The following is a 12,092-nucleotide window of genomic DNA, read 5'->3' on the forward strand; positions in this document are numbered from 1 at the left end:
CCCCATGTGAGATATTGCAGGTGTCCTACTGTAGAAGTGTCCCCATGTGAGATATAGCAGGTGTCCTATTGTAGAAGTGTCCCCATGTGGGATATAGCAGGTGTCCTACTGTAGAAGTGTCCCCATGTGAGATATAGCAGGTGTCCTATTGTAGAAGTGTCCCATGTGAGATATAGCAGGTGTCCTATTGTAGAAGTGTCCCATGTGAGATATAGCAGGTGTCCTATTGTAGAAGTGTCCCATGTGGAATATAGCAGGTGTCCTACTGTAAAAGTGTCCCCATGTGAGGTATAGCAGGTGTCCTATTGTAGAAGTGTTCCCATGTGAGATATAGCAGGTGTCCTACTGTAGAAGTGCTCCCGTGTAAGATATAGCAGGTGTACTACTGTAGAAGTGTCCCCATGTGAGATATAGCAGGTGTCCTATTGTAGAAGTGTCCCCATGTGATATATAGCAGATGTCCTATTGTAGAAGTGTTCCCATGTGAGATATAGCAGGTGTCCTATTGTAGAAGTGTCCCATGTGGGATATAGCAGGTGCCCTATTGTAGAAGTGTCCCATGTGAGATATAGCAGGTGTCCCATTGTAGAAGTGTCCCATGTGGAATATAGCAGGTGTCCTACTGTAGAAGTGTCCCCATGTGAGATATAGCAGGTGTCCTATTGTAGAAGTGTCCCATGTGAGATATAGCAGGTGTCCTATTGTAGAAGTGTTCCCATGTGAGGTATAGAGTTGTCCTATTGTAGAAGTGTCCGTGGGATATAGCAGGTGTCCTATTGTAGAAGTGTCCCATGTGAGATATAGCAGGTGTCCTATTGTAGAAGTGTCCCATGTGGAATATAGCAGGTATCCTACTGTAGAAGTGTCCCCATGTGAGATATAGCAGGTGCCCTACTGTAGAAGTGTCCCATGTGAGATATAGCAGGTGTCCTATTGTAGAAGTGTCCCATGTGGGATATAGCAGGTGTCCTATTGTAGAAGTGTCCCATGTGAGATATAGCAGGTGTCCTATTGTAGGAGTGTCCCCATGTGAGATATAGCAGGTGTCCTACTGTAGAAGTGTCCCCAAGTGAGAAATAGCAGGTGTCCTACTGTAGAAGTGTCCCATGTGAGATATAGCAGGTGTCCTATTGTAGAAGTGTTCCCATGCGAGATATAGCAGGTGTCCTACTATAGAAGTGCCCCCATGTGAGGTATTGCAGGTGTCCTTCTGTAGAAGTGTCCCCATGTGAGATATAGCAGGTGTGCTACTGTAGAAGTGTCCCCATGTGAGATATAGCAGGTGTCCTACTGTAGAAGTGTCCCATGTGAGATATAGCAGGTGTCCTACTGTAGAAGTGTCCCCATGTGAGATATAGCAGGTGTCCTACTGTAGAAGTGTCCCCATGTGAGATATAGCAGGTGTCCTACTGTAGAAGTGTCCCATTTGAGATATAGCATGTGTGCTACTGTAGAAGTGTCCCCATGTGAGATATAGCAGGTGTCCTATTGTAGAAGTGTTCCCATGTGAGATATAGCAGGTGTCCTATTGTAGAAGTGTTCCCATGTGAGATATAGCAGGTGTGCTACTGTAGAAGTGTCCCCATGTGAGATATAGCAGGTGTCCTACTGTAGAAGTGTCCCATGTGAGATATAGCAGGTGTCCTATTGTAGAAGTGTCCCATGTGAGATATAGCAGGTGTCCTATTGTAGAAGTGTCCCATGTGACATATAGCAGGTGTCCTACTGTAGAAGTGTCCCCATGTGAGATATAGCAGGTGTCCTACTGTAGAAGTGTCCCATGTGAGATATAGCAGGTGTCCTATTGTAGGAGTGTCCCCATGTGAGATATAGCAGGTGTCCTATTGTAAAAGTGTCCCCATGTGATATATAGCAGATGTCCTATTGTAGAAGTGTCCCCATGTGAGATATAGCAGGTGTCCTATTGTAGAAGTGTCCCATGTGAGATATAGCAGGTGTGCTACTGTAGAAGTGTCCCCATGTGAGATATAGCAGGTGTCCTATTGTAGAAGTGTCCCATGTGAGATATAGCAGGTGTCCCATTGTAGAAGTGTCCCATGTGAGATATAGCAGGTGTCCCATTGTAGAAGTGTCTCATGTGGAATATAGCAGGTGTCCTACTGTAGAAGTGTCCCCATGTGAGATATAGCAGGTGTCCTATTGTAGAAGTGTCTCATGTGAGATATAGCAGGTGTCCTATTGTAGAAGTGTCCCATGTGAGATATAGCAGGTGTCCTATTGTAGAAGTGTTCCCATGTGAGGTATAGAGTTGTCCTATTGTAGAAGTGTCCGTGGGATATAGCAGGTGTCCTACTGTAGAAGTGTCCCCATGTGAGATATAGCAGGTGTCCTACTGTAGAAATGCCCCCGTGTAAGATATAGCAGGTGTCCTACTGTAGAAGTGTCCCATGTGAGATATAGCAGGTGTCCTATTGTAGAAGTGTCCCATGTGAGATATAGCAGGTGTCCTATTGTAGAAGTGTCCCATGTGACATATAGCAGGTGTCCTATTGTAGAAGTGTCCCATGTGGAATATAGCAGGTGTCCTACTGTAGAAGTGTCCCATGTGAGATATAGCAGGTGTCCTACTGTAGAAGTGTCCCATGATATAGCAGGTGACCTACTGTAGAAGTGTCCCATGTGAGATATAGCAGGTGTCCTATTGTAGAAGTGTCCCCATGTGAGATATAGCAGGTGTCCTATTGTAGAAGTGTCCCCATGTGATATATAGCAGATGTCCTATTGTAGAAGTGTCCCCATGTGAGATATAGCAGGTGTCCTATTGTAGAAGTGTCCCATGTGAGATATAGCAGGTGTGCTACTGTAGAAGTGTCCCCATGTGAGATATAGCAGGTGTCCTATTGTAGAAGTGTCCCATGTGAGATATAGCAGGTGTCCTATTGTAGAAGTGTCCCATGTGAGATATAGCAGGTGTCCCATTGTAGAAGTGTCCCATGTGGAATATAGCAGTTGTCCTACTGTAGAAGTGTTCCCATGTGAGGTATAGAGTTGTCCTATTGTAGAAGTGTCCCATGTGAGATATAGCAGGTGTCCCATTGTAGAAGTGTCCCCATGTGAGATATAGCAGGTGTCCTATTGTAGAAGTGTCCCATGTGAGATATAGCAGGTGTCCTATTGTAGAAGTGTTCCCATGTGAGGTATAGAGTTGTCCTATTGTAGAAGTGTCCGTGGGATATAGCAGGTGTCCTATTGTAGAAGTGTCCCATGTGAGATATAGCAGGTGTCCTACTGTAGAAGTGTCCCCATGTGAGATATAGCAGGTGTCCTACTGTAGAAATGCCCCCGTGTAAGATATAGCAGGTGTCCTACTGTAGAAGTGTCCCCATGTGAGATATAGCAGGTGTCCTATTGTAGAAGTGTCCCATGTGGAATATAGCAGGTATCCTACTGTAGAAGTGTCCCCATGTGAGATATAGCAGGTGCCCTACTGTAGAAGTGTCCCATGTGAGATATAGCAGGTGTCCTATTGTAGAAGTGTCCCATGTGGGATATAGCAGGTGTCCTATTGTAGAAGTGTCCCATGTGAGATATAGCAGGTGTCCTACTGTAGAAGTGTCCCCAAGTGAGATATAGCAGGTGTCCTACTGTAGAAGTGTCCCATGTGAGATACAGCAGGTGTCCTATTGTAGAAGTGTTCCCATGCGAGATATAGCAGGTGTCCTACTATAGAAGTGCCCCCACGTGAGGTATTGCAGGTGTCCTTCTGTAGAAGTGTCCCCATGTGAGATATAGCAGGTGTGCTACTGTAGAAGTGTCCCCATGTGAGATATAGCAGGTGTCCTACTGTAGAAGTGTCCCCATGTGAGATATAGCAGGTGTGCTACTGTAGAAGTGTCCCCATGTGAGATATAGCAGGTGTCCTATTGTAGAAGTGTTCCCATGTGAGATATAGCAGGTGTCCTATTGTAGAAGTGTTCCCATGTGAGATATAGCAGGTGTGCTACTGTAGAAGTGTCCCCATGTGAGATATAGCAGGTGTCCTACTGTAGAAGTGTCCCATGTGAGATATAGCAGGTGTCCTATTGTAGAAGTGTCCCATGTTTGATATAGCAGGTGTCCTATTGTAGAAGTGTCCCATGTGACATATAGCAGGTGTCCTATTGTAGAAGTGTCCCATGTGGAATATAGCAGGTGTCCTACTGTAGAAGTGTCCCCATGTGAGATATAGCAGGTGTCCTACTGTAGAAGTGTCCCATGTGAGATATAGCAGGTGTCCTATTGTAGAAGTGTCCCCATGTGAGATATAGCAGGTGTCCTATTGTAGAAGTGTCCCCATGTGATATATAGCAGATGTCCTATTGTAGAAGTGTCCCCATGAGAGATATAGCAGGTGTCCTATTGTAGAAGTGTCCCATGTGAGATATAGCAGGTGTCCCATTGTAGAAGTGTCCCATGTGGAATATAGCAGGTGTCCTACTGTGGAAGTGTCCCCATGTGAGATATAGCAGGTGTCCTACTATAGAAGTGTCCCCATGTGAGATATAGCAGGTGTCCTATTGTAGAAGTGTTCCCATGTGAGGTATAGAGGTGTCCTATTGTAGAAGTGTCCGTGGGATATAGCAGGTGTCCTATTGTAGAAGTGTCCCATGTGAGATATAGCAGGTGTCCTACTGTAGAAGTGTCCCCATGTGAGATATAGCAGGTTTCCTACTGTAGAAATGCCCCCGTGTAAGATATAGCAGGTGTCCTACTGTAGAAGTGTCCCCATGTGAGATATAGCAGGTGTCCTATTGTAGGAGTGTCCCCATGTGAGATATTGCAGGTGTCCTATTGTAGAAGTGTCCCATGTGAGATATAGCAGGTGCCCTACTGTAGAAGTGTCCCATGTGAGATATAGCAGGTGTCCTATTGTAGAAGTGTCCCATGTGGAATATACCAGGTATCCTACTGTAGAAGTGTCCCCATGTGAGATATAGCAGGTGCCCTACTGTAGAAGTGTCCCATGTGAGATATAGCAGGTGTCCTATTGTAGAAGTGTCCCATGTGGGATATAGCAGGTGTCCTATTGTAGAAGTGTCCCATGTGAGATATAGCAGGTGTCCTATTGTAGAAGTGTCCCCATGTGATATATAGCAGGTGTCCTATTGTAGGAGTGTCCCCATGTGAGATATAGCAGGTGTCCTACTGTAGAAGTGTCCCATGTGAGATATAGCATGTGTGCTACTGTAGAAGTGTCCCCATGTGAGATATAGCAGGTGTCCTATTGTAGAAGTGTTCCCATGTGAGATATAGCAGGTGTGCTACTGTATTAGTGTCCCCATGTGAAATATAGCAGGTGTCCTACTGTAGAAGTGTCCCATGTGAGATATAGCAGGTGTGCTACTGTAGAAGTGTTCCCATGTGAGATATAGCAGGTGTGCTACTGTAGAAGTGTCCCCATGTGAAATATAGCAGGTGTCCTACTGTAGAAGTGTCCCATGTGAGATATAGCAGGTGTGCTACTGTAGAAGTGTCCCCATGTGAGATATAGCAGGTGTCCTACTGTAGAAGTGTCCCCATGTGAGATATAGCAGGTGTCCTATTGTAGAAGTGTTCCCATGTGAGATATAGCAGGTGTCATATTGTAGAAGTGTTCCCATGTGAAATATAGCGGGTGTCCTATTGTAGAAGTGTCCCCATGTGAGATATTGCAGGTGTCCTATTGTAGAAGTGTCCCATGTGGAATATAGCAGGTGTCATATTGTAGAAGTGTTCCCATGTGAAATATAGCGGGTGTCCTATTGTAGAAGTGTCCCATGTGAGATATAGCAGGTGTCCTATTGTAGAAGTGTCCCATGTGGAATATAGCAGGTATCCTACTGTAGAAGTGTCCCTATGTGAGATATAGCAGGTGCCCTACTGTAGAAGTGTCCCATGTGAGATATTGCAGGTGTCCTTCTGTAGAAGTGTTCCCATGTGAGATATAGCAGGTATCCTACTGTAGAAGTGTCCCCATGTGAGATATAGCAGGTGCCCTACTGTAGAAGTGTCCCCATGTGAGATATAGCAGGTGCCCTACTGTAGAAGTGTCCCCATGTGAGATATAGCAGGTGCCCTACTGTAGAAGTGTCCCCATGTGAGATATAGCAGGTGCCCTACTGTAGAAGTGTCCCCATGTGAGATATAGCAGGTGTGCTACTGTAGAAGTGTCCCCATGTGAGATATAGCAGGTGTCCTACTGTAGAAGTGTCCCCATGTGAGATATAGCAGGTGTCCTATTGTAGAAGTGTCCCATGTGGAATATAGCAGGTATCCTACTGTAGAAGTGTCCCCATGTGAGATATAGCAGGTGTCCTATTGTAGAAGTGTCCCATGTGGAATATAGCAGGTATCCTACTGTAGAAGTGTCCCCATGTGAGATATAGCAGGTGCCCTACTGTAGAAGTGTCCCCATGTGAGATATAGCAGGTGCCCTACTGTAGAAGTGTCCCATGTGCATGCTGCTTGCAATAGACAAGATTTTTACTATTTAGCTATTTCACATATTGAAAGCAAGCTGTAAAATACAAGTTCATTAAACCTAAAAATCTTTAGAAAAACAACATTTAAACTTTTTTAAAGAAAATCACAAACACAATTTGATTTTTAACCTAAGAAAACATTTTTATAAATATACTTCAAGAGGACAAAAACATTTTGAGACAAAAGAATTTAGGATATTTTAAAATGACCATCTTAACACATGATAAAATAAGCACACACACACTTGGGATTACAAACAAGTGAAAAAAGTATATGAATATAATTTAAATAGCTTGTATAGGTGTAATTTTTATGAAGAATTGGGTTGTGAATGTGTAATGAAGTGACAATCTGAACTCAAAATATGAATGGAAAAGATTTCATTGTTTTCCATTTTAAGTAAAACAAATGTGCTCTGTAATGCTTAAAACTTGCATATAAGAAACCAGACACACAAACAAATTCTAAGCTAGCCACTTAGCCAACAGATATTATATATCAGATGCTACAAAATAGTGTTAGCACCAGCTGATGCAATAGCTGGAATTAACTTTGTATGACAGCTCAGTTTCTGTAAAAAAAAAAAAAAAAAAAAAAAAAGGAAAAAAAAAAAAAAAAGTTCAAATTATTTACCACCATTTAGCTAGTATTGTGTTTTAGAGGAGTTTCAAACTTGTCCTTCAAAGTAGAACATAACACATGGTTGAGGGTTTTTAAATACAAAGAAAAATAAATGTTGCTCTATAAAAGCATGTCACAGAATGCAATAACACGTTTCATTTGTTGCTGTATGACTAGAAGCAAGCAAGGCAGAATCAAATCTCACACTATAATATAGCACATATTTTTGTCAGTTTGAAAGAGAATCAAAATTGGAACAATTTGTAAGACAGTTGTTTCTGAGTCTCATTTTCTGATAAAATGCTCTGCTACTCTGTAGTACCACAGCAGAGCTGAGATCATTATGTGTTCCTGGAAATCATAATACTGGGAAGCAGTAAATACTGTTGTGATAAACAAAGCCCTGTGTTCTATCAGACTGCCACACTGAAAATGGGAGAAACGCACGTTGGTCTATTAAATAAGTGAATGTAAAATGCTGAAAAATAAATGTCTGACCCAGCAGTCCCAAAATTTAACCCAGTGTACAAAATCCTTGTTTGCAGAAAGCTGATGAGTTTGTCATTTTGTGTTTTTTTGTTAGCTGCAGTTATACGAGAGAATGTACCAGGATAATTACGCATTTCGGGTTAGTCATTCTTCTACGCTCATCAGTTGAATCTGTTTGCGCTGTGAGACAAAAACCGTTGTGAAATCTCAAAAATACTTGGCAGACTGAAAACATTAAATATGCTTTATCATAGCAGAAGTGCAGTGGTTGTCTCTTCAGATGCTACATATCATTTAGCATCATTCAGTGCTGGAAATCTTCCGATTTCAGATGTGCTGGACCACAGCTATTAATATTTAATCGTCTGTGCATAGTCAAGCTAATGCTTTCTTTCTCCTGGGAGTATCTGAAATCCGGTTTTGCGGGACTATGAAATCTCCAGATAATTAATGTTGTATTATTGCTGAGTTCTGGACTCTCTGTCCCTAATGATGTTTTGGAGCTCAGGAGCAATGTACGAAAAGTTTCTGAACTCGTCCTGGCTGATCATAGGAAGGAGTCTTTCATCAATGGGAGTTAATGTGGCTTCTTCTTTTATGAACTCGGGGTCGAAATTACTGACGTCCTCTCTAGATTTCTATTAGTAAAAACATAAGAACACCAGTTAAATATTAAACCTTTCATGTTGGCAAAATGCATTCATATAGGAGCAGGCAATGATTAAAGACTGCACATAATAAAAAACATTTAGTGCATAAATAATCATCTTACACAGACATTTATCTGCCATGTCCAAGCATTAAACAGTAGCCTTCCAGCACTGGGTGTAGCTAATGCAAAGTAATTATTTGACTTTCACATAATATATGTTTTATAATATCAGTCTGGGGTTTTCACGAAAAATCTGTTACATTATAAACAAACACTGTGACCTGTGTTATAAACCATCAAATTGTATTTAAAGGGCCATTATAGTGCTAAAAACATAATTTATGCTTACCTGATAAATTTATTTCTCTTGTAGTGTATTCAGTCCACGGGTCATCCATTACTTATGGGATATATTCCCTTCCCAACAGGAAGTTGCAAGAGGATCACCCAAGCAGAGCTGCTATATAGCTCCTCCCCTCACATGTCATATCCAGTCATTCGACCGAAACAAGACAAGAAATTAGAAACCATAGGGTGCAGTGGTGACTGGAGTTTTAATTAAAATTTAGATCTGCCTTAAAAAGACAGGGCGGGCCGTGGACTGAATACACTACAAGATAAATAAATTTATCAGGTAAGCATAAATTATGTTTTCTCGTGTTAAGTGTAGTCAGTCCACGGGTCATCCATTACTTATGGAATACCAATACCAAAGCTAAAGTACACGGATGAAGGAAGGGACAAGGCAGGAACATTAAACAGAAGGAACCACTGCCTGTAGAACCTTTCTCCCAAAAACAGCCTCCGATGAAGCAAAAGTGTCAAATTTGAAAAATTTTGAAAAAGTGTGAAGCGAAGACCAAGTTGCAGCCTTGCAAATCTGTTCAACAGAGGCCTCATTCTTAAAGGCCCAGGTGGAAGCCACAGCTCTAGTGGAATGAGCTGTAATTCTTTCAGGGGGCTGCTATCCAGCAGTCTCATAGGCTAAACGTATTATGCTACGAAGCCAGAAGAATAGAGAGGTTGCCGAAGCTTTTTGACCTCTCCTCTGACCAGAGTACACGACAAACAGGGAAGAAGTTTGACGAAAATCTTTAGTTGCCTGTAAATAGAACTTCAGGGCACGGACTACGTCCAGATTATGTAAAAGTCGTTCCTTCTTTGAAGAAGGATTAGGACATAATGATGGAACAACAATCTCCTGATTGATATTCCTGTTAGAAACTACCTTAGGTAAAAACCCAGGTTTAGTACGCAGAACTACCTTGTCTGAATGGAAAATCAGATAAGGAGAATCACAATGTAAGGCCGATAACTCAGAGACTCTTCGAGCCGAGGAAATAGCCATCAAAAACAGAACTTTCCAAGATAAAAGCTTAATATCAATGGAATGAAGGGGTTCAAACGGAACCCCTTGAAGAACTTTAATAACCAAGTTTAAGCTCCACGGAGGAGCAACAGTCTTAAACACAGGCTTAATCCTAGCCAAAGCCGGACACAAAACCTGGACGTCTGGAACTTCTGCCAGACGTTTGTGTAAGAGAATAGACAGAGCAGAAATCTGTCCCTTTAACAAACTAGCAGATAAGCCCTTTTCTAAACCCTCTTCTAGAAAGGACAATATCCTAGGAATCCTAACCTTACTCCATGAGTAACCCTTGGATTCGCACCAATATAAATATTTACGCCATATCTTATGGTAAATTTTTCTGGTAACAGGCTTCCGTGCCTGTATTAAGGTATCAATAACTGACTCCGAGAAGCCACGCTTTGATAGGATCAAGCGTTCAATCTCCATGCAGTCAGCCTCAGAGAAATTAGATTTGGAAAGGACCTTGAATTAGAAGGTCCTGCCTCAGAGGTAGAGACCATGGTGGACAGGACGACATGTCCACTAGGTCTGCATACCAGGTCCTGCGTGGCCACGCAGGCGCTATCAGAATCACCGATGCTCTCTCCTGTTTGATCTTGGCAATCAGTCGAGGTAGCATCGGAAATGGTGTAAACACATAAGCCATGTTGAAGACCCAAGGGGCTGTCAGAGCATCTATCAGCGCCGCTCCCAGGTCCCTGGACCTGGATCCGTAACAAGGAAGCTTGGCGTTCTGGCGAGACGCCATGAGATCCAGATCTAGTTTGCCACAACGATGAATCAGTTGAGCGAAGACCTCCGGATGAAGTTCCCACTCCCCCGGATGAAAAGTCTGGCGACTTAGAAAATCCGCCTCCCAGTTCTCCACGCCTGGGATGTAGATCGCTGACAGGTGGCAAGAGTGAGACTCTGCCCAGTGAATTATCTTTGAGACTTCCAACATCGCTAGGGAACTAATGGTTCCCCCTTGATGGTTGATGTAAGCCACAGTCGTGATGTTGTCCGACTGAAATCTGATGAACCTTAGTGTTGCTAACTGAGGCCAAGCTAGAAGAGCATTGAATATTGCTCTCAACTCCAGAATATTTATTGGGAGGAGTTTCTCCTACTGAGTCCATAATCCCTGAGCCTTCAGGGAGTTCCAGACTGCGCCCCAACCTAGAAGGCTGGCATCTGTTGTTACAATTGTCCAATCTGGCCTGCGAAAGGTCATCCCCTTGGACAGGTGGACCCGAGAAAGCCACCGGAGAAGAGAATCTCTGGTCTCTTGATCCAGATTTAGTAGAGGGGACAAATCTGAGTAATCCCCATTCCACTGACTTAGCATGCATAATTGCAGGGGTCTGAGATGCAGGCGCGCAAATGGTACTATGTCCATTGCCGCTACCATTAAGCCGATTACTTCCATGCACTGAGCTACTGACGGGCGTGGAATGGAATGAAGGACACGGCAAGCATTTAAGAGTTTTGATAACCTGGCCTCCGTCAGGTAAATTTTCATTTCTACAGAATCTATCAGAGTCCCTAGGAAGGAGACTCTTGTGAGTGGTGATAGAGAACTCTTTTCCACGTTCACCTTCCACCCATGCGACCTCAGAAATCCCAGAACTATCTCTGTATGAGACTTGGCAATTTGAAAACTTGACGCTTGTATCAGAATGTTGTCTAGGTTTGGTCTGAAGGTTCCCTCTTTCTTGGGAACCACAAACAGATTTGAGTAAAACCCTTGCCCTTGTTCCGTCCGCGGAAATGGGTGGATCACCCCCATTACTAAGAGGTCTTGCACACAGCGTAGAAATGCCTCTTTCTTTATTTGGTTTGCTGATAACCTTGAAAGATGAAATCTCCCTTGTGGAGGAGAAGCTTTGAAGTCCAGAAGATATCCCTGAGATATGATCTCCAACGCCCAGGGATTATGGACATCTCTTGCCCAAGCCTGGGCGAAGAGAGATAGTCTGCCCCCCACTAGATCCGTTTCCGGATCGGGGACCCTCACTTCATGCTGTCTTAGGGGCAGAAGTAGGCTTTCTGGCCTGCTTGCCCTTGTTCCAGGGCTGGTTAGCTTTCCAGCCCTGTCTGTAACGAGCAACAGGTCCTTCCTGTTTTGGAGCGGAGGAAGTTGATGCTGCTCCTGCCTTGAAGTTACGAAAGGCACGAAAATTAGACTGTTTGGCCTTTGATTTGGCCCTGTCCTGAGGAAGAGTATGACCCTTACCTCCAGTAATGTCAGCAATAATTTCTTTCAAGCCGGGCCCGAATAAGGTCTGCCCTTTGAAAGGAATATTAAGCAATTTAGATTTAGAAGTCACGTCAGCTGACCAGGATTTAAGCCATAGCGCTCTGCGCGTCTGGATGGCGAATCCGGAGTTCTTAGCCGTTAGTTTCGTTAAATGTACAACGGCATCAGAAACAAATGCATTAGCTATCTTAAGTGCTTTAAGCTTGGCCATAATCTCATCCAATGGAGCTGTGCGAATGGCCTCTTCCAGAGACTCA

The 12,092-nt window shown here is 43.3% G+C and overlaps 1 protein-coding gene across 1 annotated transcript in view; it reads right to left on the reverse strand.

Moving 5' to 3' along the window:
• Window positions 1-6,577: 6,577 nt before the first annotated feature.
• Window positions 6,578-12,092, reverse strand: part of PRKCH (protein kinase C eta) — a 476,631-nt gene continuing 471,116 nt past the window's right edge. Inside the window, exon 14 of the mRNA XM_053697294.1 lies at window positions 6,578-8,210. Within this exon, the coding sequence (XP_053553269.1) occupies window positions 8,031-8,210 (180 nt within the window). The 3' untranslated portion in view covers window positions 6,578-8,030. The remainder of the gene's footprint in view (window positions 8,211-12,092) is intronic.

Source organism: Bombina bombina, chromosome 1, assembly GCF_027579735.1.
Source record: "Bombina bombina isolate aBomBom1 chromosome 1, aBomBom1.pri, whole genome shotgun sequence".
Lineage (NCBI taxonomy): Eukaryota > Metazoa > Chordata > Amphibia > Anura > Bombinatoridae > Bombina > Bombina bombina.